Source organism: Oncorhynchus gorbuscha, linkage group LG01 (assembly GCF_021184085.1).
Source record: "Oncorhynchus gorbuscha isolate QuinsamMale2020 ecotype Even-year linkage group LG01, OgorEven_v1.0, whole genome shotgun sequence".
Lineage (NCBI taxonomy): Eukaryota > Metazoa > Chordata > Actinopteri > Salmoniformes > Salmonidae > Oncorhynchus > Oncorhynchus gorbuscha.
Window position 1 is genome coordinate 21,151,691 of NC_060173.1, and position 26,204 is coordinate 21,177,894.

Below are 26,204 nucleotides of genomic sequence, written 5' to 3' on the forward strand. Positions count from 1 at the left end.
TGCCCCGTAGTTGTGCCATGCATAGGACGTAAAGCCAAAAACTCCTCTGTCACGCTTAGGCTGGAGTCCACTCCGCGGATGAAAATTGACAACTGGGCAATGTCAGAAATGTCGGTGCTCTCATCCACAGCCAAGGAATATGCAATGAAATCTTTTCCCTTTTTCACAAGCTGCTCTTTTAGATTGATGGACAACTGGTCTACTCTCTCGGCAATGGTGTTTCTGCTCAGACTCACATTTAAAAAGAGTTGCCTTTTTCTGGGCAAACTTCGTCACAAACTTTAATCATGCAGTTTTGATGAAATCCCCCTCCGTAAATGGCCGGGCTGATTTAGCGATCTCTTCTGCCAAAATAAAACTGGCCTTGACAGCAGCCTGGCCTTGTGATTTGGCTTTTTTGAACAGAGCCTGTCGAGATTTGAGGCCTCGTTTTAATTCCTCTGCCTTTTGTAGCCTTTGTTCCATGTCCATATTCTTGTTTTTGTCCGCGTGTTTCGTTTCATAATGTCGTCTCAGATTATACTCTTTCAGTACCGCCACACTTTCTCCACACAGAAGACACACAGGTTTTCCAGCTACCTCCGTGAACAAATACTCCGACTCCCACCTTGTTTGAAACCCCCGGTTCTCAGTGTCCACCTTCCGTTTTGCCATTTTTGATGGGTATCTGAAAGTTAATTTTACTGTGATGCTGACAACTGCTGTGCCAATAAATATTGAAATGAAGCAGCCTACTGCTCGGTGCGTCACCGTTGCATTGTGGGAAATGTAGTATTGGTGCGTGTAAAAGATCTGCGGGCTGCCGGCTTGCTGCGGTCTGCGGGCCGGTTCTAATAATAAATCAAGATCATCCCAGGGGCCGTAAAAAACCTTCTCGCGGGCCGGATGTGGCCCGCGGGCCTTGACTCTGACATATGTGCTGTAAAAGAACGCTATCCATACTTATTTAGTCAGACATTTTCTACTCACTTCTTGGCCAGAATCAGATTAGCAGTAACCCTCATTAGCCAACAAACGCATAGCTTTGTTTTTGTTTAGGCAGTGTCGGAGGTGTAACTGCATTAGAGCTGTAATAATCCACAAGCGGCTCCTGGCATTACCTATCGCACACATTGCCATTGGATGCACCCAGTAGAATTAGTAGAAATCCCATGCAGCCATCCCACTGGAATGTGGGATGTAATGTACATCTTGATTACATTGATATAAATCCCTGTTATGTTGTTTAGTGACTTTAAATGTGTAATTATTTCTATAAAGCCTGCACTTTCTCATTCTGAACCTTTAACATGGCTAGGATATCAGGACAGGTGTGGTTTCATGACAATGACTACAACAGCTGCTGCTATACATATTGACAGCTCTAACATCTGCGTGCACCATTGGGTTGTTATTTTACCTGAAATGCACAAGTGATTTTTAAATTTATTTTACTAGGCAAGTCAGTTAAGAACAAATTATTTTTTTCAATGACGGCCTAGGAACAGTGGGTTAACTGCCTGTTCAGGGACAGAACGACAGATTTGTACCTTGTCAGCTCAGGGATTTGAACTTGCAACCTTTCGGTTACTAGTCCAACACTCTAAGCACTAGGCTACACTGCCGCCAAGTACTCTACTCCAACGATTAATCCACAGATAAAACGGTAAACCAAATTAGTTTCTAGTCATCTCTCCTCCTTCCTTCAGGCTTCTTCTTTATTATTAGGACTTTAAATGCCGGTTGGCAACCAACTTTAAGGTGCATTACCACAACCGACTGGAGTGTGGATCTCAGTTCATCTTTCAATCACCTATGTTGGTATATGCTCCTAATAACCAATGAGGAGATGGGAGAGGAAGGACTTGCAGCGCGTTGAGCGCCACAAATGCAACCAAGTTATATTTTAGCACCTGGCAACGCAGATGCTTGCTGACTTGCGTGAGCAGTGTGAGTGCAATGATTGATGTATGTATGTGTATTTTGCAACGCACGCGGTGCGTGCGGTATGGTCAGCATGTAATGCAGATAAATGTCCCACAAAAGAATCTATGAGAAGCTCTGCTTTTGTCTGGTAATGATTGTTACCACTGATCGGATTGAATCCTGGCCCTTGTATAGGTTTGCTTTGTATTTTCTAAATGAACTTTTGGCAGGGATCTTTTGGCTTTTTGGGGTGTGAATACATTTTTGCTTGGAAATGTTGTACATTGTTAATATTTTTTTCTTTTCAGTGGATCTTGTATTTAATGATAACACTATGTATAAGAACTGTATACAAATTTTACAAAAATTTGTGCTTTTTAAAGAAAAACCTTGATTTTTAAAATGATAATAATCATACTGATTTCTCTGCATTTCCAAGTTGGTTCAGGGTAACACTAGTAATAAACCTTGTAAAAAGTTTGAAATAAATCAAATAAATATTTTGTCCCAATGCATTTAAAAAACAGCAATAGGATTAAAGTATATCTCAGAAACTTTAATTTTGAGTCCATGTGATACGATAGTACTCAAGAGTTGCCAAGAATATCATGCTGAAACATCGTATCTATAATGAATAATAGAAAATGAGAGAAATTCCTTCTCCAATAGAGATCTGGAAATAAAGGCAGTATCAATCCCCAACATTGCGATATCATTTAGCTGTGAGGTCGTTCTCAGCTGTCAGGTCCAGCTTGATAGCTCTGTACAAACTGACAAAGGACTCTGCCCACAAGTCTCTTTGATGGTCTGTGGTAGCGTTGGCCAGCCGCTGGGCGGTGTACACCATGGTCAGCACAGTGCGCTCAAAGTCCTCCAGGCGCAGGTGGCCCATGTGATTGGAAAGGTCAGAGGTCAGGCGACGGATATCAGAGAGTGTTTTGGGCAGGATGTCCTCGCAGATGACTTCCAGCTTTTTGGTCTTCCGCAGGGAGGCCAACTCTTCGTCCTGCACGGAGAACAGAGTGTGCTCGTCTCCAAACTGCAGGCCAGCCAGCAGAATCTACACAGCACAGCCAAAAACAGTAGACTCATTACAAACCCATATTTTTGGTTGCCAACTTAGAGGATTCATACAATATTTGCTACTGTAGTTATCCAAGGAAAATGTCTCACCTCAAATAGTAAATTGACATCCTCTATGGAGTTCTGAAAAGTGGGGTTCACCATTGATGCCATTCCTCTCTTCACTCGAAACGTTGATGGGTAAAGGACTGAAAGAGGGAGGGAGAGAGAGAAAGAGATAGAATGTTATCCAACCTACTACTTTCTCTTTAACTCTTGCCTAGGGTTTCCTCATGCGATGCGGACCATGTGGCTTGAACCAGATGTATTGCATATTAAGATGAATTCCCGAGACAAGGCTAACATACAGTACACCTTGCATGGCTTGACAGGTACTGTATATAACAGGGTAGACTTTACAGCCATAATTTTCACAGACATGTGAGGACCATAGAGCACCACGCGGTTCAGTTGAGAAACCTGAAATGTGTGACCTTACGAATAGCTCTGATCAGCAGACTGTAAGAAATGACCTCAGGCTTCAAAGGCAGAGAATTCAAAGCAGAGAGGCACATGGGATGAGAGAGAGAGAGAGAGAGAGGGAGAGAGAGAGAGAGAGGGAGAGAGAGAGAGACAGAGAGAAAGAGAGAGAGAGAGAGAGAGAGAGAGAGAGAGAGAGAGAGAGGAGAGAGAGAGAGAGAGAGACAGAGAGAGAGAGACAGAGAGAGACACAGAGAGAGACAGAGAGAGAGAGAGAGAGAGAGAGAGAGAGAGAGAGAGAGAGAGAGAGAGAGAGAGAGAGAGAGAGAGAGAGAGAGAGAGAGAGAGAGAGAGAGAGAGAGAGAGAGAGAGAGAGCAACTGACTTGGACATGAGTCTACTTTTCATAAATACCAGAGCTCACTTACCAGAGCAACGTTGGATGCTGGTTTTAAGAGTGAGTGCTAACCAGAATATGTGACCTGGTCATAGCAGGACACTTCCCAAATAACATTTGACCTACTCATCTTTTGAGTTAAGGACCACCACTTACTGAAATCTGCTATCTGGATTCTCATCTCAATCCAAATCCAGGATTGTAAATCATTCTATGACAGAGTTTCTCAACTGGCAGTCCCCAGGCCAAATTTGGGCCGCGAGTGGTTTTATTCCCCACCACCAAGGGTTTTTGTTGTTCGATTTTTATTGTTGGACATAAAAGACTATAATAAACCCAGGAAATCAGCCCCAAGTGATTTTTTATTCCCAGCATAATAGAGAGTGGTGATCGTATACAAAAGCAAGCAAGGTTTGAAATGATTTGTTTTTTTGTCAAATATTATATCTGTTTGGGCTTCTTCCAGTGAATTTGCAGTCTACAAATTATTTGTACTTATGTTCCGACCCCCTGATCATCCCCTCAAGAAAAAATTGGCCCGCGGCCGAATCTGATTGATGATCCCTGTTCTATAACATCAAAGCTATTCATAGTTCCGCAAGTCCACAAATATTGTAAAGACACAAACCGGTTATGCTGAACAAGCATTGTTTCTGTACATGACAGAGGGAAAAAATATAGAGAACAAAGAGAGAGAGGGATTGAGAGCATTAGTGAAGACACTTGCCAGCTGGTCAGCGCATGCTCAGAGCATGCATTCTGGTAATCCATCTGGCCCTGCGGCCTTGTGAATGTTAATCTGTTTAACGGTCTTACTCACATTGGCTAGGGAGAGTGTGATCACACAGTCGTCCGGAACAGCTGCTGCTCTCATGTATGGTTCAGTGTTGCTTGCCTCGATGTGAGCATAGAAGACATTTAGCTCGTCTGGTGGGCTCAAGTCACTGGGAAGCTTGTTGCTGGGTTTCCCTTTGTAATCCATGATAGTTTAGAAGTCCTGCCACATCCGACGAGCATTAGAGCCGGCGTAGAACGATTACATCTTAGTCCTGTAATGATGCTTTGCCTGTTTGATGGCTTGTCGGAGGTCATAGTGGGATATTTTGTAAGAGTCTGGATTAGTGTCCCACTCCTTGAAAGCAGCAGCTCTAGCCTTTAGCTCAGTGCAGATATTGCCTGTAATTTATGGCTTATGGTTGCAACATGTACATACAGTCACTGTGGGGATGACATCATCGATGCACTTATTAATGAAGCAGGTAACTGATGTGGTAAACAATGTAATCAGATGAATCCTGGAACATATTCCAGTCAGTGCTAGTGAAACAGTCCTGTAGCTTAGCGTCCGCTTCATCGGACCACTTCCGTATTGAGCTGTCATTGGTACTTCAGAATTTTTGCTTGCAAGCAAGAATCAGGAGGATACAATGATGATCAGATTTGCCAAATGGAGGGCAAGGGAGAGCTTTGTATACATTTATGTATGGAGTAAAAGTGATCTAGAGTTTTGTCTCCTCCAGTAGCACAGGTGACATGCTGGTAGAAATGAGGTAAAATGGATTTCAGTTTTCCTGCATTAGGTAATCTAGCAGTTAGGAGCGTTGGGCAAGTAACCGAAAGGTTGCTGGTTAGAATTTGCGATATAAATAGCAGACTTGGTCAGAATCCCGTAAATTGGCAGCTATATCCACTGTAGCTCCATTAAAATGTCAGATAGAGGTGCTGTAAACGTGCAAAGCTTTTGAATATTAAGAAGTTATTCGTAGTGTTTTGTAAACTCAGTGTGCATTGACAAGCAAATCTTATTCAGATGTTCTTTGAAAAACAAACTCTAAGGAGGAAATCCATTATTGGACATGAGCACATTCCTGAGTGCACATACCAGGAATGAAACTTTGGAATATTCTCTCCAGTGCTTCCTTTGGTGTTTACAGTCAATCCAGCTAATGAAGGCCCTGAAATAGTACTTGTTTAAGAAGGGCTGATAAGTTTAGAAGAAAATCATCAGGAAGCGCAGAGGAGTGTGTCATAACAAAGCTATCGTTTGCAAGCTGGAAACCTGTGTCCTAGGACCATAGAGACAGAAGCCATGCAGTAGACACCTAGACAAACGAAGGGTTCAGCATACAAGCATACACTCTTAGAAAAAAAAGTGCTATCTCAAACCTTAAAGGGTTCTTCGGCTGTCCCCATAGGAGAACCCTTTGAAGAACCCTTTTTGGTTGCATAGCGAACCCTTTCTACATGGAACCTAAATGGGTTCTACTTCTACCTGGAACTGAAAAGGGTCCTACTTGGAACCAAAAAGGTTGCTGCTATTGGGACAGCTGAAGAACCCTTTCTGAAACTATGTTTTCTAAGAGTGTACTAGCACATATATGTTGTCCATCGTGGGCAAAACTTTCCAAATATTTTTATTCACAAACATTTGACAAATAGTCAAATGTTCTACATGGAGGTTTTTGTTTGCCTTTATTTTAGTACATTCAGCTAATAAGATTTGTTGATGCCATGATGAAATCAAACAATTCATGCTATTTGATCACTACTTTTCCATTGAGGTAATTGAGATTTCTATGACTTCAGAATGTGTGTAATAGCAAACACAAAGTTGATTTGATTTCATCAGATATACCAGAGCATGTCAAACAATGTTCCAGATGCTCCACCCATACACAAATCATAGTAAAGCCATGATAAACAAATATCAACAAATGTCATCCAAGAAAAGCTAGAAAGACAGTACTCCTGAGCTGCCATTGTACTGTTTGAGCCTCAATCCTCTCATTCTAAGAATATGTTTTTTTCCGTATGATCCAATTGCCACAACACATCACATAATATCTACAATAACTGAAACAAAAACCACAAAATACCTTATTTAGCCAGATTCAAGACAGCTTTGAAAACTTTTTGGTGGTGTGTTTTTCATTCTTCAGGGGCCTATCAGTTTCCTGCTGCAGTTCATATTTGGAGCCCTTTCATTGTTTTCATATCAGAAACAGATGCGGATAGTTCATACACACATTGAGCCCAGTAGCCGACACATAAACTGAAATGGAACTTTAAACATACAAGTCGTTAAGGACCATAGTTTAATTGTGCTAGAAAATGGGACCCAACTGTTCTGCAGGACCAGAAATGTGAGTTCTTGGCAGCTACACCTGTACACTATTTGAGAAAAATATGCTATCTGGAACCAAAAAGGCCTCTTATACTGTCCCCATAGGTCAACCCTTTTAAAAAACCTTTTGGTTCCAGGTAGAACCCTTTCCACAGAGGGTTCCACATGGAACCCAAAAGAGTTCTAGCATGAACAAAAAAGGGTTCTACCTGGAACCAAAATAGGTTACCCTATGGGGATAGCTGCAGAACCCTTTTAGAACCCTTTTTTCCAAGTGTATATACAGTACAAAAGAGTTATCCATTCTAATTATCTGGATTTTTCTGATGTTAAATCATTTATCCAACCAAGTATAGAACTGCTACAGTTGCTCAGCATCATTAAGGTCAATCTGTAGGGCACTTGAATTTCAGATGGATCGAAACAGCTGGAGAGAAAACAATGATTTCAATGTCACTCCTCCTTTAACCCTAAAGAAACACAGAAACAAATCAAAATACCAAAATATCCCCAGTACACTCCCCACCACACAGCTTGCACATTGTTGTGATGTGTGCAGCATGTTCCAGCTGTGCTGGTGGATGCTGCTGCTGGATCTGTGTACATACTAATCAGTCATGTTAACACATACTGTTGTGAAATGACTTTGCTCAATCAGAGGTTAGAGCTGGACAGACAAAGCACAGAGGACAGAATTAAATGTGTGACTAGGCTAACCTTTGATTGCAGTTTTCTGTGTGATGGGGATGGGATAGGGTAAGTCTATATTCTGTATTAGTCTTCTGGATTTGAGACGGCGATGCTGAGGCCAAGAAAGAAGCATATGTAAAATGACTTTAGCTTGACATTTGATACCAGGAATGATATTGTACTTTGTGACTATCATAACAGAATGATCATTAATCTGTCCTTTCTCTGGAATAAGAGCGTTACATCTTTCTTTCCATCACTGGATACATATTCTAATCCACAATGAGCTGATTCTCAGTAATGCCTTGAATTCTTTTGGCAGAATTACTGTTGAGTTTAGGGTTAGAGTTTAGTGTAGCATCTGGGAATGAGGTGCATTCCTATCAATTATATTTATGGACAACTACTGCAGCAAAACGTACCCTTTAAAAGGGCAAATGCACAGGTTACAATTACACAGCAACATTAAACATAATCATTGCATATCGATTGCGCAACCAGGGGTGGTAAAACCTTGGATCATTGTTACTCTAACTTCCGCGACGCATATAAGGCCCTGCCCCGCCCCCCTTTCGGAAAAGCTGACCACGACTCCATTTTGCTGATCCCTGCCTACAGGCAGAAATTAAAACAAGAGGCTCCCACGCTGAGGTCTGTCCAACGCTGGTCAGACCAAGCTGACTCTACACTCCAAGACTGCTTCCATCACGTGGACTGGGACATGTTTCGTATTGCGTCAGATGGGAATATTGACGAATACGCTGATTCGGTGTGCGAGTTCATTAGAACGTGCGTCGAAGATGTCGTTCCCATAGCAACGATAAAAACATTCCCTAACCAGAAACCGTGGATTGATGGCAGCATTCGCGTGAACCTGAAAGCGCGAACCACTGCTTTTAATCAGGGCAAGGTGTCTGGCAACATGACTGAATACAAACAGTGCAGCTATTCCCTCCGTAAGGCTATTAAACAAGCTAAGCGTCAGTACAGAGACAAAGTGGAATCTCAATTCAATGGCTCAGACACAAGAGGCATGTGGCAGGGTCTACAGTCAATCACGGACTACAAGATGAAATCCAGCCCAGTCACGGACCAGGATGTCTTGCTCCCAGGCAGACTAAATAACTTTTTGCCCGCTTTGAGGACAATACAGTGCCACTGACACGGCCTGCAACGGAAACATGCGGTCTCTCCTTCACTGCAGCCGAGGTGAGTAAGACATTTAAACGTGTTAACCCTCGCAAGGCTGCAGGCCCAGACGGCATCCCCAGCCGCGCCCTCAGAGCATGCGCAGACCAGCTGGCCGGTGTGTTTACGGACATATTCAATCAATCCCTATACCAGTCTGCTGTTCCCACATGCTTCAAGAGGGCCACCATTGTTCCTGTTCCCAAGAAAGCTAAGGTAACTGAGCTAAACGACTACCGCCCCGTAGCACTCACTTCCGTCATCATGAAGTGCTTTGAGAGACTAGTCAAGGACCATATCACCTCCACCCTACCTGACACCCTAGACCCACTCCAATTTGCTTACCGCCCAAATAGGTCCACAGACGATGCAATCTCAACCACACTGCACACTGCCCTAACCCACCTGGACAAGAGGAATACCTATGTGAGAATGCTGTTCATCGACTACAGCTCGGCATTCAACACCATAGTACCCTCCAAGCTCGTCATCAAGCTCGAGACCCTGGGTCTCGACCCCGCCCTGTGCAACTGGGTACTGGACTTCCTGACGGGCCGCCCCCAGGTGGTGAGGGTAGGCAACAACATCTCCTCCCCGCTGATCCTCAACACGGGGCCCCACAAGGGTGCGTTCTGAGCCCTCTCCTGTACTCCCTGTTCACCCACGACTGCGTGGCCACGCACGCCTCCAACTCAATCATCAAGTTTGCGGACGACACAACAGTGGTAGGCTTGATTACCAACAACGACGAGACAGCCTACAGGGAGGAGGTGAGGGCCCTCGGAGTGTGGTGTCAGGAAAATAACCTCACACTCAACGTCAACAAAACTAAGGAGATGATTGTGGACTTCAGGAAACAGCAGAGGGAACACCCCCTATCCACATCGATGGAACAGTAGTGGAGAGGGTAGCTAGTTTTAAGTTCCTCGGCATACACATCACAGACAAACTGAATTGGTCCACTCACACTGACAGCGTCGTGAAGAAGGCGCAGCAGCGCCTATTCAACCTCAGGAGGCTGAAGAAATTCGGCTTGTCACCAAAAGCACTCACAAACTTCTACAGATGCACAATCGAGAGCATCCTGGCGGGCTGTATCACCGCCTGGTACGGCAACTGCTCCGCCCTCAACCGTAAGGCTCTCCAGAGGGTAGTGAGGACTGCACAACGCATCACCGGGGGCAAACTACCTGCCCTCCAGGACACCTACACCACCCGTTGTTACAGGAAGGCCATAAAGATCATCAAGGACATCAACCACCCGAACCACTGCCTGTTCACCCCGCTATCATCCAGAAGGCGAGGTCAGTACAGGATCAAAGCTGGGACCGAGAGACTGAAAAACAGCTTCTATCTCAAGGCCATCAGACTGTTAAACAGCCACCACTAACACTGAGTGGCTGCTGCCAACACACTGTCATTGACACTGACCCAACTCCAGCCATTTTAATAATGGGAATTGATGGGAAATGATGTAAATATATCACTAGCCACTTTAAACTATGCTACCTTATATAATGTTACTTACCCTACATTATTCATCTCATATGCATATGTATATACTGTACTCTACATCATCGACTGCATCCTTATGTAACACATGTATCACTAGCCACTTTACTATGCCACTTTGTTTACTTTGTCTACACACTCATCTCATATGTATATACTGTACTCGATACCATCTACTGTATGCTGCTCTGTACCATCACTCATTCATATATCCTTATGTACATGTTCCTTATCCCCTTACACTGTGTATAAGACAGTAGTTTTGGAATTGTTAGTTAGATTACTTGTTGGTTATCACTGCATTGTCGGAACTAGAAGCACAAGCATTTCGCTACACTCACATTAACATCTGCTAACCATGTGTATGTGACAAATAAAATTTGATTTGATTTGATTTTAAACATACTGTAAACTGTATAACATTTCCAATTGAACACATTAATATGGGTGAAGATATTCTTACCTTTGTTATGCCGATAAGTGGCACATGTGTGGATATTGCAGTAAAATAGTGCAACAATGACCATCTTCCAGGGCATCATGGCGACCTGGCATCCAGTAGCCAGGGACAGACTGGACAGAGCCACAGGTCGAGGACCACGATCAAGGACCACAGTCACTCCACTGGGAAAAACCTCAGACCATCCCACCATGGCAACAGCGCTCCTCCTTTCTGAAATATTCTCTCTCTCTCTCTCTCTCTCTCTCTCTCTCTCTCTCTCTCTCTCTCTCTCTCTCTCTCTCTCTCTCTCTCTCTCTCTCTCTCTCTCTCTCTCTCTCTCTCTCTCTCTCTCTCTCTCTCTCTCTCTCTCTCTCTCTCTCTCTCTCTCTCTCTCTCTCTCTCTCTCTCTCTCTCTCTCTCTCTCTCTCTCTCTCTCTCTCTCTCTCTCTCTCTCTCTCTCTCTCTCTGCTGTCATCTGGCAGTCATCAGACCCAGAGAGACACGTCTACTTCTTACTGTTGCCTCCTTGTCCTCTTCTGACCGTAAGCGCGCCTTACGATCATTTCCTTTTTTCTCTTTCATTATCTTCCTTTTCTCTTCTTCCTCCTTCTCCTTAATGCTGAACAGTCCTCCTAGTCCTGATCACGTTAATTACATTGATGTTAATAAGTGCAGTCCAGTTTCTTCTGTGGAACATCTTGTGTTCATCAATAATATACACTGAGTACACAAAACATTAAGAACACCTGCTCTTTCCACGACATGGACTGACCAGGTGAATCCAGGTGAAAGCTATGATCCCTTACTGATGTCACTTGTTAAATCCACTTCAATCAGTGTAGATGAAGGGGAGGAGACAGGTTAAAGAAGGATTTCTAAGCCTTTAGAAAACTTAGACATGGATTGTGTATGTGTGCCATTCAAGAGGGTGAATGGGCAAGACAAAATATTTAAGTGCCTTTGAACAGGGTACGATAGTTGGTGCCAGGCTTGTGTCAAGAACTGCAACTCTGCTGGGTTTGTCATGCTCAACAGTTTCCGTGTGTATCAAGAATGTTCCTCCACCCAAAGGACATCCAACCAACTTGATAACTGTGGGAAGCACTGGAGTCAACACGGGCCAGTATCTGTGTGAAATGCTTTCGACACCTTGTAAAGTCCATTCCACAATGAATTGAAGCTGTTCTGAAGGCAAAAGGTGGGATGCAACTCAATGCAACTGTATAATCAGTGTATGCTCCCTTTTTGTTTAAAAAATGCTTTGAGGACATATTACTGGACTCTGCCTTGAGTTTGACGTTTGTGAATGGATGAATGCAAGCATTCATTGTTGTCCAGACTGCTGAACCATGTTTCTGTATGGTCAACATTAGTTCTGCTTATGCTAACGAGAGGATCCTTGGGAGGGTTGGAACTTGGAACGTGTGTGTCTGTGCCAGGAACACTTCAGGGAACCAACCCAGTTTTGTTTTCTGGGAGGTGGAGTGTAGAGACTTCACACTCCAAACACACAACCCAACACAGCATATTGTTGCTCTACAAATTAAATGTATTATTATGATTATGATTATTATGAGTATTATTATTTATTACTAGAGATTATAGCTATCCAAACACACAGTGGAATGGAGCACAGCCAACGCCTATATACAAACCATCTGAAGCAGTAAGATCACCAAAAGAAGAAACATCACAAAGAAGAAATGTGTGATTTAGTAGTGTTATGTAATTTGCTTCATTCTGTGCAACTTATAGCTAACAATAGTTGTAACAGTAAAAAAAAAATGATTCAGAAAGAGCTCAGTTTTTCCTTAACTAATAATTCATCCTCCAATTCGAAGTTGAACTCCTCTCTCTTTAGGACCAGTGAGACACTCTCATGCTGATGAGATGTGGCAGTCATGAAGCTGCCAGGGAATGCAGAGACAGTGTTAAAGTTGGAAAGATGGATGGGGCCACCATAGAATCTCTAAATGAGAACACAATAAGTTGAACAAACATTCTATTCTCACAGGGGAAATTAAAAGAAAATGGGTTGTTTTTGGTCACACTCCAATTCAAAGAGTTGCCCTGTGTAATGTAGTTTCTTCTCCTAGCCCTATTAGTAATACCACAGTCTGTGAGGATGTGAAATAATTGATATGTGAGTGAATATTTATCTAGTTTCATTAAATTACTAGAAAAGGGGAGAAGGTAATTGTCTTTATGCTGTTACAGTAAAAGTCATGTCCAAATAGACATAGCTTTGCAAAAAGTATAGTAGAAGTAGAAATACAGTTATCTATTGTAGAAGTACAGTTATCTTTTGTAGAAGAACAGTTATCTATAGTAGAAGTAAAGTTATCTATTGTTGAAGTACAGTTATCTATAGTAGAAGTAAAGTTATCTATTGTTGAAGTACAGTTATCTATTGTTGAAGTACAGTTATATATTGTAGAAGTACAGTTATCTATTGTAGAAGTACAGTTATCTATTGTTGAAGTACAGTTATCTATTGTAGAAGTAAAGTTATCTATTGTTGAAGTACAGTTATATATTGTAGAAGTACAGTTATCTATTGTAGAAGTAAAGTTATCTATTGTTGAAGTACAGTTATCTATTGTAGAAGTAAAGTTATCTATTGTTGAAGTACAGTTATCTATTGTTTAAGTACAGTTATATATTGTAGAAGTACAGTTATCTATTGTAGAAGTAAAGTTATCTATTGTTGAAGTACAGTTATCTATTGTAGAAGTAAAGTTATCTATTGTTGAAGTACAGTTATCTATTGTAGAAGTAAAGTTATATATTGTTGAAGTACAGTTATTTATTGTAGAAGTAAAGTTATCTATTGTTGAAGTACAGTTATCTATTGTAGAAGTAAAGTTATATATTGTAGAAGTACAGTTATCTATTGTAGAAGTAAAGTTATATATTGTTGAAGTACAGTTATCTTTTGTAGAAGTACACTTGTCTTTTGTAGAAGAACAGTTATCTATCGTAGAAGTAAAGTTATATATTGTAGAAGTACAGTTATCTATTGTAGAAGTAAAGTTATATATTGTTGAAGTAAAGTTATATATTGTTGAAGTACAGTTATCTATTGTTGAAGTACAGTTATCTATTGTAGAAGTACAGTTATCTTTTGTAGAAGAAAAGTTATCTATTGTTGAAGTACAGTTATCTATAGTAGAAGTAAAGTTATATATTGTTGAAGTACAGTTATCTATTGTTGAAGTACAGTTATCTATTGTAGAAGTAAAGTTATCTATTGACAAACTTAAATATGTGAGGAACTTTCTTCAGGACATGCTTAAGTACTAACAGAATTCTAGGACTGGAGTTATGCAACAGAGCCAGAAGAGTAAAACATGTAGTACTCACTGTCACATCTAGAACAAACCCTTCAAGTATCTGGCCCGTATTTCAGATTTCTATGAAATATGACCTATAATTCATTACATTACATTTAACATTTTACATTTAAGTCATTTAGCAGACGCTCTTATCCAGAGCGACTTACAAATTGGTGCATTCACCTTATGACATCCAGTGGGACAGTCACTTAACAATAGTGCATCTAAAACTTAGGGGGGGTGGGATGAGAGGGATTACTTAACCTATCCTAGGTATTCCTTAAAGAGGTGGGGTTTCAGGTGTCTCCGGAAGGTGGTGATTGACTCCGCTGTCCTGGCGTCGTGAGGGAGTTTGTTCCACCATTGGGGGGCCAGGGCAGCGAACAGTTTTGACTGGGCTGAGCGGGAGCTGTACTTCCTCAGTGGTAGGGAGGCGAGCAGGCCAGAGGTGGATGAACGCAGTGCCCTTGTTTGGGTGTAGGGCCTGATCAGAGCCTGGAGGTACTGAGGTGCCGTTCCCCTCACAGCTCCGTAGGCAAGCACCATGGTCTTGTAGCGGATGCGAGCTTCAACTGGAAGCCAGTGGAGAGAACGGAGGAGCGGGGTGACGTGAGAGAACTTGGGAAGGTTGAACACCAGACGGGCTGCGGCGTTCTGGATGAGTTGAAGGGGTTTAATGGCACAGGCAGGGAGCCCATCCAACAGCGAGTTGCAGTAATCCAGACGGGAGATGACAAGTGCCTGGATTAGGACCTGCGCCGCTTCCTGTGTGAGGCAGGGTCGTACTCTGCGGATGTTGTAGAGCATGAACCTACAGGAACGGGCCACCGCCTTGATGTTAGTTGAGAACGACAGGGTGTTGTCCAGGATCACGCCAAGGTTCTTGGCGCTCTGGGAGGAGGACACAATGGAGTTGTCAACCGTGATGGCGAGATCATGGAACGGGCAGTCCTTCCCCGGGAGGAAGAGCAGCTCCGTCTTGCCGAGGTTCAGCTTGAGGTGGTGATCCGTCATCCACACTGATATGTCTGCCAGACATGCAGAGATGCGATTCGCCACCTGGTCATCAGAAGGGGAAAGGAGAAGATTAATTGTGTGTCGTCTGCATAGCAATGATAAGAGAGACCATGTGAGGTTATGACAGAGCCAAGTGACTTGGTGTATAGCGAGAATAGGAGAGGGCCAAGAACAGAGCCCTGGGGGACACCAGTGGTGAGAGCGCGTGGTGAGGAGACAGATTCTCGCCACGCCACCTGGTAGGAGCGACCTGTCAGGTAGGACGCAATCCAAGCGTGTGCCGCGCCGGAGATGCCCAACTCGGAGAGGGTGGAGAGGAGGATCTGATGGTTCACAGTATCGAAGGCAGCCGATAGATCTAGAAGGATGAGAGCAGAGGAGAGAGAGTTAGCTTTAGCAGTGCGGAGCGCCTCCGTGATACAGAGGAGAGCAGTCTCAGTTGAATGACTAGTCTTGAAACCTGACTGATTTGGATCAAGAAGGTCATTCAGAGAGAGATAGCGGGAGAGCTGGCCAAGGACGGCACGTTCAAGAGTTTTGGAGAGAAAAGAAAGAAGGGATACTGGTCTGTAATTGTTGACATCGGAGGGATCGAGTGTAGGTTTTTTCAGAAGGGGTGCAACTCTCGCTCTCTTGAAGACGGAAGGGACGTAGCCAACGGTCAGGGATGAGTTGATGAGCGAGGTGAGGTAGGGGAGAAGGTCTCCGGAAATGGTCTGGAGAAGAGAGGAGGGGATAGGGTCAAGCGGGCAGGTTGTTGGGCGGCCGGCCGTCACAAGACGCGAGATTTCATCTGGAGAGAGAGGGGAGAAAGAGGTCAGAGCACAGGGTAGGGCAGTGTGAGCAGAACCAGCGGTGTCGTTTGACTTAGCAAACGAGGATCGGATGTCGTCGACCTTCTTTTCAAAATGGTTGACGAAGTCATCTGCAGAGAGGGAGGAGGGGGGCGGAGGATTCAGGAGGGAGGAGAAGGTGGCAGAGAGCTTCCTAGGGTTAGAGGCAGATGCTTGGAATTTAGCGTGGTAGAAAGTGGCTTTAGCAGCAGAGACAGAGGAGGAAAATGTAGAGAGGAGGGAGTGAAAGGATGCCAGGTCCGCAGGGAGGCGAGTTTTCCTCCATTTCCGCTCGGCTGCCCGGAGCCCTGTTCTGTGAGCTCGCAATGAGTCATCGAGCCACGGAGCGGGAGGGGAGGACCGAGCCGGCCTGGAGGATAGGGGACATAGAGAGTCAAGGGATGCAGAGAGGGAGGAGAGGAGGGTTGAGGAGGCAGAATCAGGAGATAGGTGGGAGAAGGTTTGAGCGGAGGGAAGAGATGATAGGATGGAAGAGGAGAGAGTAGCGGGGGAGAGAGAGCGAAGGTTGGGACGGCGCGATACCATCCGAGTAGGGGCAGTGTGGGAGGTGTTGGATGAGAGCGAGAGGGAAAAGGATACAAGGCAGTGGTCGGAGACTTGGAGGGGAGTTGCAATGAGGTTAGTGGAAGAACAGCATCTAGTAAAGATTACAATATCAGTAAAATGCTTTTCCTTATAATTAGTTTAAATTAGGTCTGTTAAAAAGCTTGCTAAGGTTATGGTTAGGGCTAGGGTTAGGACAAGGGTTATTGTTAGGGTTAGAGCTAGAGTTAGGGTTAGGGTTAACAGATAGTTCATTGAAATGTTAATGATAGTCTGTAGAGCATCTACAGATGGACTATCCAAATAAAGTGTAACCGAATGGTGTGGCCGTACACCGGCCATTACAAATATTAATGTGAGATGACCGCTGATTGGCCAGCTTAGCCAATGAGGAAGGATGACATAATTCTCTATGATAAAATAGCAAGTGTTTTCAAACATTCTGTTTGAGATACAGGTTTGAGATGGAGTTTTTGAAGTGTTTTTTCTCAAATGTATGCTTTGGCCACAAATATGAGCATAAGACAGGTGAACAACATGATTTGGGTTACCAGAATATGAGATTTTCACTGGGCAGATACATTCTGATTCATCATGTGTACTACTGTGTGATGTATGGAACATTTCTTGGAAGGATTTTCCAGGTTCACTGTCTATCGTCCACGTTTTCACCCAGCTCAGGCATGCACACTGCAATATTACCACGCTGTTTGATCCTCAATGCTTCCCATCATCTACTAAAGTAGTCTCTTGTGACAGACTGTTACCATTAAGTATTTGGTCAGAGTGAACATGGGGTCTGGTTCTATGTGCCAAGATTACATAATGAAGCAACTTCAGTGTCCTACTGCAATGTGCCAGAAGATGGCAGTCTTCTCAAACTAATGCTCCCAGTCAATTCTAATACTGTAGGCCAATCAAAAACTATAACTAAATTGACTGTACTCATTTAGGGTTTGTTTGAAAATGTACTGAGACCATCAATGCTACCATCAAATGTCCACTAGATGACAGCAGCCAACAGAATATAACCTTTCAGCGAATTCCCTCAACTACCTTTGACCCTGATTATCTGTCAGCTTCACAGCAATGCATAAAGCAACAGTGCACAGCTATAGAAGCACAGTGAGTATACCTTTAAGATCAGCAAAGATAATTCCCTTTGGAAATTCAGCAAATAGTGTTCTGATGTATTGGTAATATTCTTCCTAAACCAATAGGCCTATCCAGAACAGCATTATGTACCTTAAAGGATAACTCCACCCAGAAACTATCTTTTGGTATTTGTTTAACTAGTCCATTGTTGATATTGGCCCAAATTATTTTGCATGTCAGCAATCAAGTTGGCAAGATATGTGTAACTTTCAAAATACAGAAATCTGGTCCGTATGATGCATTTAGCACCATATGATGCTGCGTTTGGCATTATATGATGCTGCATTTAGCATCATATGATGCTGCGTTTGGCATTATATGATGCTGCGTTTAGCATCATATGATGCTGCGTTTGGCATTATATGATGCTGCGTTTAGCATCATATGATGCTGCGTTTGGCATTATGTGATGCTGCGTTTGGCATTATATGATGCTGCGTTTGGCATTATATGATGCTGCGTTTGGCATTATATGATGCTGCGTTTGGCATTATATGATGCTGCGTTTGGCATTATATGATGCTGCGTTTGGCATTATCATGCCGGGGTGGCAGCATAGCCTAGTGGTTAGAGCGTTGGACTAATAACCGGAAGGTTGCCCCTGAACAGGCAGTTAACCCACTATTCCCAGGCCGTCATTGAAAATAAGAATAACCTGACTTGCCTGGTTAAATAAAGGTAATAATTTTTTTTTTTTTTTTAATTATATGATGCTGCGTTTGGCATTATATGATGCTGCGTTTGGCATTATATGATGCTGCGTTTGGCATTATATGATGCTGCGTTTGGCATTATATGATGCTAAATGCATCATACGGGCCAGGTTTCTGTATTTTGAATGTTACATATCTTGTCAATTTGATTGCTGACATGCAAAACATTTTGGGCCAATATCAACAATGGACTAATTAAACAAATGCCAAAAGATAATTTCTGGGTATAGTTTTCTTTTAAGGTAAACCAATATAAATCATAATTCTCCTACAGTGATGCTACGTTGTGGGCTGAAAACTTAATGTCTTATCCTAGCTAAATTACACTCTAGGCACTTCCCAATCTGGCTCCAGAGAGATCATAGTCGCTTCAGAAGCCAGCTGTCATCATTACAGTGCTCTATCCTCAGGCTAAATTCAGTTGGTGAAGCCCTCCTCCCCCTTCTCCCCCCACCATTCCTTTTAAAACTCTACCAACATTGAGTTTTGGGACTGAACAAATGTCCCCTTATTTATTCACACTTCACCAAGCATGACCATCAAATCCATTGTCCATCTGTTCTTCATAGACAGCCGAATTATCATTGTAATTAACCACATGAATCAGTCAACAAATCCCCACAGAAAACGTGACTTTCTAGGACAGGCCATATTTGCTATATCAAATCTGCACCGAAAATAGCATTGTGGGAAATGCTGGATCCTGCACTGACTGAGCACAATTACTCTGGCAAATTACAGTATTAAATCCCCCACTGAGCGAAAAACTCAATTTATATATTAAACCTATGAGAAAAGAATAAAACAATATTCCACTATGGTCAGATTTAGTCAAATATGCACAATACTCCACCTTGATGCAGTTCAGATTACTTCAATAATGACTCATATCTACTGAGGGAAAAATGAAATGTTTGGTGTGGATTTATGATAATGTTGTATGATTGTTCTACCAGTCTAGGTTATAAAGATGACTTCAGCCTCGATACAAGCAAGAACGCCAAAGAGAACATCTTTTAGACAAAGGTTCTCAGAAGTTAAACTGTTATGAGGCACCAAATATTTGTTATTCTTGAACAATATTATTTTACATAAAGGTTCTCAGAAGTTAAACTGTTATGAGGCACCAAATATTTGTTATTCTTGAACAATATTATTTTACATAAAGGTTCTCAGAAGTTAAACTGTTATGAGGCACCAAATATTTGTTATTCTTGAACAATATTATTTACATAAAGGTTCTCAGAAGTTAAACTGTTATGAGGCACCAAATATTTGTTATTCTTGAACAATATTATTTACATAAAGGTTCTCAGAAGTTAAACTGTTATGAGACACCAAATATTTGTAATTCTTGAACAATATTATTTACATAAAGGTTCTCAGAAGTTAAACTGTTATGAGCCACCAAATATTTGTTATTCTTGAACAATATTATTACATAAAGGTTCTCAGAAGTTTAACTGTTATGAGGAACCAAACATTTGAGATTCGTGAACATTATTATTTTTATTTAGACTTCATTTCTATGGTTCCCATCTGAAATTGTACTGTTAATACTTTCCTTTCCTTTTTAGTTAATTCAAAAAAGGAGACTTCAAAAGGAGAATATAGAGGAAATTCTGAGAACTCCACCGTATTGTCTACCATTTCCACCGTGAAGCTCTCCAAAACATTTAGATCCTAAACACTCGACTCCCCCCAGAGACACAGAGACCTTAATAAAGTCTGCTCAACATCCTGGTCTCATCGCCCCACAATCCACCTCCTCCGGTCTCCGGGGGCGACAGATGATCCTACTACAGTGCCAGAAGCTCCATGAGGTTTCAGGCTCTCTCACCCCCCTCTTAGCACACAGGACACCAGGGCTCGTATTCATTGGGGGAAATTCCGACCTGAGTTTAGTGTGCATAAATGGAACGCAATTCCCTTTATATGCACTTTTCTCTCTATGAATGTTCTGACCTTGAACTTAAAGGAAAACCCCAAATGATCTTTTGGTATTTGTTTCATTAGTCCACTCGAGAAAATCCACGAGAAAATCTGTTGGCCAGCATGTGGGAAGCTTTTCAGTGGTTGAATTAAATGTATTCAGTGCCCGCAAGGGAACCACGTCTGCAAAGCCCTTTACACAACTACATAAGGTAAGTATGAATACCAACTACTGAGAAGTGCGTAGAAAAAGGTGTGCGTAGGAAAGGGATACATTTCCTAAGTCTGAATCGGGTCCAAAACGCCTCAGAGTAGGAGTACTAATCTAGGATCAGAAACCCCTCCCTTGCAGCACTCCTACTCTAAGACACTTTACTGATATGACTCCAGACCTCCAGCCAGCCAGACCTTCTGTCATTTATTTACTCAGGTCCAAGGTCTCCTCCTACTCCTCTTGGATCCTCCTCTGCTCTGTACCAGCTTTCACAACTTCCTCTCATCCACCTGGGCCTGCCTATTGTTGACTTGCTTCATGAGAAAGGTGAAGAGAAAGATGGAGAGAGAAAGACACACAGACAGACAGACAGACAGACAGACAGACAGACAGACAGACAGACAGACAGACAGACAGACAGACAGACAGACAGACAGACAGACAGACAGACAGACAGACAGACAGACAGACAGACAGACAGACAGACAGACAGACAGACAGACAGACAGACAGACAGACAGACAGACAGACAGACAGACAGACAGACAGACAGACAGACAGACAGACAGACAGAGACAGTAGACAGACAGAGACAGACAGACAGACAGACAGACAGACAGACAGACAGACAGACAGACAGACAGACAGACAGACAGACAGACAGACAGACAGACAGAGGTAGAGATAGAGACACAGAGAGGGACAGTACACAATGTCCAAGGTGACAGGCAAGAAAGTGTCAATTGTACTGTGAATGAACTGGTGCTAAATTGTCAGATTTGAGCTAAAGTAAAGATACCTTAGTAGAAAATGACTCAAGTAAAAGTGAGTCACCCAGTAAAATACAACTTGAGTGAAAGTCTAAAAGCATCTGATTTTAAGTGTACTTAAGTACAGTGGTGGAAAAAGTCCTCAATTGTCACACTTGAGTAGAAGTAAAAAGTAAAAGTAATTGCTATACATCAAATCTCTTATATTAAGCAAACAAAAGGCACACATTTATTTTTTCTTTACAAGCAGACAGGGGCACACTCCAACTCTTAGACATCATTTACAAACATGCTATTTGTGTTTAGGCAGTAGGAATGACAATGCGTTACTGTCACACCCTGATCTGGTTCACCTGTCCTTGTGATTATCTCCACCCCCTCCAGGTGTCGCTTATTATCCCCGGTGTATATATCCCTGTGTTTCCTGTCTCTCTGTGCTAGTTAGTCTTGTTTGCCAAGTCAACCAGCGGTTTTCCCCTTGCTCCTATCTTTCCCAGTCTCTGTTTGATTATAGTCCTCCTGGTTTCAACCCTTGCCCTTACTGACTCCAACCTGCCTGCCTTTACCACTCTGCCTGTTCTGACTACCAGCCTGCCTAGTATTTGGATGGACATTTTAGTAGGTTACTTGCAAGTTGTATATTATGTGAACTGTATTGAGGTGGGGTGGACTAATGACATGTGGCCGAGAAGACTGTGGACATTTTTAAGGCCTTTGTTGTGTCGATGAACACCCCCCACATTCATACCCTCTGCACTCACCCACTAGAAAATAATACAGATTATTGCAAATCCTATGTTGATGACTGGGTTCGTTCTTGTATGAAGTTGCTGTTGAATTGCTCTGCCATTATTAGTATTAGTATTATTGTATGAGGTATTCTTGTTTGGGTTACCCCTGTGCTGTGATGTGGGTTTTATATGGTGTGTATTCTTTTTTCTCTCCACTGGCTATCTGGTAAACAGGCTACACTCTAGGCAGTCTCTTCTGCTGATGTGTGTGGTTCTGGTAGTGGTACTCTCTCTATTCTACTCTTTTCCTTTTGGCAGGGTTAATACCTGCCTGGCGCCCGAACAAAATCTTTCTTTACCCCTCTCTTAATAAATACCGCTACACCCTTGTACTGTTTTTGACTCGGGATATAGTTGATGATTTAGTGGAGTTAAAGTTTTAAAAAGTAGAAACCCCAAAAATGACTTGAGTAGTACATTAAAATATTTTAACACCACTTCAATGTCAAAGCTGCCTCGTTGTGTTTAAATGTACGGCCCGTTTAAATCCATCACATCAAATCCTAGTCCTGAACTCTTTCATTCTTGGTTAAGGGTATTAACTGCAAAAGCCTCAGTGAGAGTGACCTTGAAGCACTATTATGGGCTGTGAAGCCTCTGTCTAAGGCTATTACTTTGGACATGATCACATCTCCTGCTGGGATCTGGGACTTGGGCCTATGGCCTGAATAGTCTGCCAAGTATGGAAATCCCCTTTTTAATGGCCACAACGAGCATTATCACGTAGAACCTGGATGATATGGTCAGTTCAGCTGTGGTGGCAGGGTAGCCTAGTGTTTAGAGCATTGTACTAGTAACCGGAAGGTTGCAAGTTCAAACCCCAGAGCTGACAAGGTACAAATATATCATTCTGCCCCTGAACAGGCAATTAACCCACTGTTCCTAGGCTGTCATTGAAAATAATAATTTGTTCTTAACTGACTTGCCTAGTTAAATAAAAAATATGCACACGCACATATAAAGTCATGTACACTATTTTGAAATGGCAATTATTTGACATTATTTGCATTGTTGCAATATTGTCAGAAATCAATATTCTAAAAGGCTGTCACTGAAATTATATTAAAACGGTTACATCTTTCACTACTTTACTTCACATTACTTTGCCCAGCTAGCACATAACGTTCTGAGAAACATGTTTCTTAGAGCTTGGTGAGAGCGTGGCTGTCCTATGGATATTTTGAAAACAACCTTCCCACAACTTTTTATATTCGCTTTCTCTTTTGTCCCACCCCACACACATGCGGATATCTCCCCTGGCTTCACTGGTGCCTCCAGAGACGAAACCTCTCTCATCGTCACTCAACACCTAGTTTTACCTCCACTTTACTCACAGCCTACCATACCATTGTCTGTACATTGTGCCCTGAATATATTCTACCACGCCCAGAAATCTGCTCATTTTATTCTCTGTCACCAACACACTAGATGACCAGATCTTATAGCTTTAGATGTACCCTTATCCTACTCCTCCTCTGTTCCTGGTGATAACCCAGGCTGTGTAGCCCCCAGTTCCACTCCTATTCCCCAGGTGCAGTCATTTGTTGACTTCTGTAACCGTAAAAGCCTTAGTTTCATGCATGTTAACATCAGATGCCTCCTCCCTAAGATTGCTGATGGCTGCTCACTGCTTTAGCACACTCTGCCAACCCTGATGCCCTAGCCGTGTCTGAATCCTGGATTAGGAAGGCCACCAAAAATTTGATCCCCAACTACAACATTTTCCACCAAGATAGAACTGCTAAAGGGGGTGGAGTTAGTCTGCAGAGAGTTCTGTCATGCTATCCAGGTCTGTTCCCAAACAAACAAGCATCTTCTTTTAAAAATCCACCTTTCCAGAAATAAATCCCTTACTGTTGCCAGGTACAACCCTAAATCCGTAAACACAGGCACCCTCATAGATATCATCCTGACCATCCAGCCCTCTAAATACACCTCTGCTCTCTTCAACCAGGATCTCAGCGATCACTGCCTCATTGCCTGGCTCTACAATGGGTCCGTGGTCAAACGACCACCCCTCATCACTGTCAAACGCTCCCTAAAACACTTCAGCAAGCAGGAAGCAGCACTGTTGCCGCCTGCTACCGACCCCCCTCCCAGCTGTGCCCTGGACACCATCTGTGAATTGATCGCCCCCCATCTAGCTTCAGAGTTTGTTCTGTTAGGTGACCTAAACCGGGATATGCTTAACACCCCGGCAGTCCTACAATCTAAGCTAGATGCCCTCAATCTCACACAAATCATCAAGGAACCCACCAGGTACAACCCTAAATCCGTAAACATGGGCACCCTAATTGACATTATCCTGACCAACTTGCCCTCCAAATACACCTCTGCTGTCTTCAATCAGGATCTCAGCGATCACTGCCTCATTGCTTGTATCCGCTACTGGGCCACTTTCAAATGCTCCCTAAAACACTTCTGCGAGCAGGCCTTTCTAATCGACCTGGCCCGGGTATCCTGGAAGGATATTGACCTCATTCCGTCAGTTGAGGATGCCTGGTCTGTATATATCAATGATGTCACTCTTGCTGCTGGTGATTCTTTGATCTACCTCTACGCAGACGACACCATTCTGTATACATCTGGCCCTTCTTTGGACACTGTGTTAACAAACATCCAGAAGAGCTTCAATGCCATACAACACTCCTTCCGTGGCCTCCAACTGCTCTTAAATGCTAGTAAAATGAAATGCATGCTCTTCAACCGATCGCTGCCCGCACCCACCCGCCTGACTAGCATCACTACTCTGGACGGTTCTGACGTTAAATATGTAGACAACTATAAATACCTAGGTGTCTGGCTAGACTGTAAACTCTCCTTCCTGACTCATATTAAGCATCTCCAATCCAAAATTAAATCTAGAACAGGCTTTCTATTTCGCAAACAAAGCCTCCTTCACTCATTCTGCCAAACATACCCTCGTAAAACTGACTATCCTACCGATCCTCGACTTCGGCGATGTAATTTACAAAATAGCCTCCAACACTCTACTCAGACTGCATCCAATTTGCTATCACAGTGCCATCCGTTTTGTCACCAAAGCCCAATATACTACCCACCACTGCGACCTGTATCCTCTCGTTGGCTGGCCCCCGCTTCATATTTGTCACCAAACCCACTGGCTCCAGGTCATCTATAAGTCTGTGCTAGGTAAAGTCCCGCCTTATCTCAGCTCACTGGTCAACATAGCAGCACCCATCCATAGCATGCGCTCCAGCAGGTATATTTCACTGGTCATCCTCAAAGCCAATTCCTACTTTGGCCGCCTCTCCTTCCAGTTCTCTGCTGCCAATGACTGGAACGGATTACAAAAATCACAGAAGCTGGAGACTCATTTCTCCCTCTCTAATTTTAAGCATCAGCTGTCAGAGCAGCTTACCGATCATTGCACCTGTACATAGCCCATCTGTAAATATTCCACCCAAATACCTCATCCCCATATTGTTGCACATTCTACTTGCACATTCATCTTCTGCACATCTATCACTCCAGTTTTTAATTGCTGAATTGTAATAATTCTGCCTATTTATTGTCCTATTTATTGCCTTACCTCCCTAATCTTACTACATTTGCACACACTGTATATAGATTTTTCTATTGTGTTATTGACTGTACGTTTGTTTATCCCATATGTGTTTGTGTCGCACTGCTTTGCTTTATCTTGGTCAGGTCGCAGTTGTAAATGAGAACTTGTTCTCAACTGGCCTACCTGGTTAAATAAAGGTGAAATATATATATTTTTTAAAGTGTGTTTAGGTGTTGATCTTAACGAGTGTTTTGTTTCCTTTGATGGGGTCTGTTTGAATAGACATAAAAATAACAGCTTTGTATGAGTTTAAAAAAACATGCCATGCTGGCTCCATCCTGGTGGCGCAGTAGACTAGTTCCATGGATATAGAACAGAATATAATAAGTTAGAATCTCACAATAAAATAAATATGTGTTATCTGATTAATGCCTAAATGAATTATTTTCCATGTATTCTATCTGTGCTTGTAGATTAAGAAATGTTAACTCAAAACAAGCTAGCAGTGTTACTTGAAGTTTTATTGAAACATTCAGTGTAAGTTTTAAGGAA

The 26,204-nt window shown here is 42.7% G+C and overlaps 1 protein-coding gene across 1 annotated transcript; it reads right to left on the reverse strand.

Annotated features, from left to right (window-relative positions):
* Positions 1 to 1,575: 1,575 nt before the first annotated feature.
* Positions 1,576 to 11,013, reverse strand: LOC124001211 (protein FAM180A-like). The gene is made up of 3 exons (XM_046307876.1): positions 10,821 to 11,013; positions 3,079 to 3,176; positions 1,576 to 2,965 (listed from the first exon to the last, which is right to left on the reverse strand). Exons 1-3 carry the CDS (start codon positions 11,008 to 11,010, stop codon positions 2,618 to 2,620), a joined length of 636 nt encoding a protein of 211 aa, XP_046163832.1. The 5' UTR covers positions 11,011 to 11,013; the 3' UTR covers positions 1,576 to 2,617.
* Between the last annotated feature and the right edge of the window lie 15,191 nt (positions 11,014 to 26,204).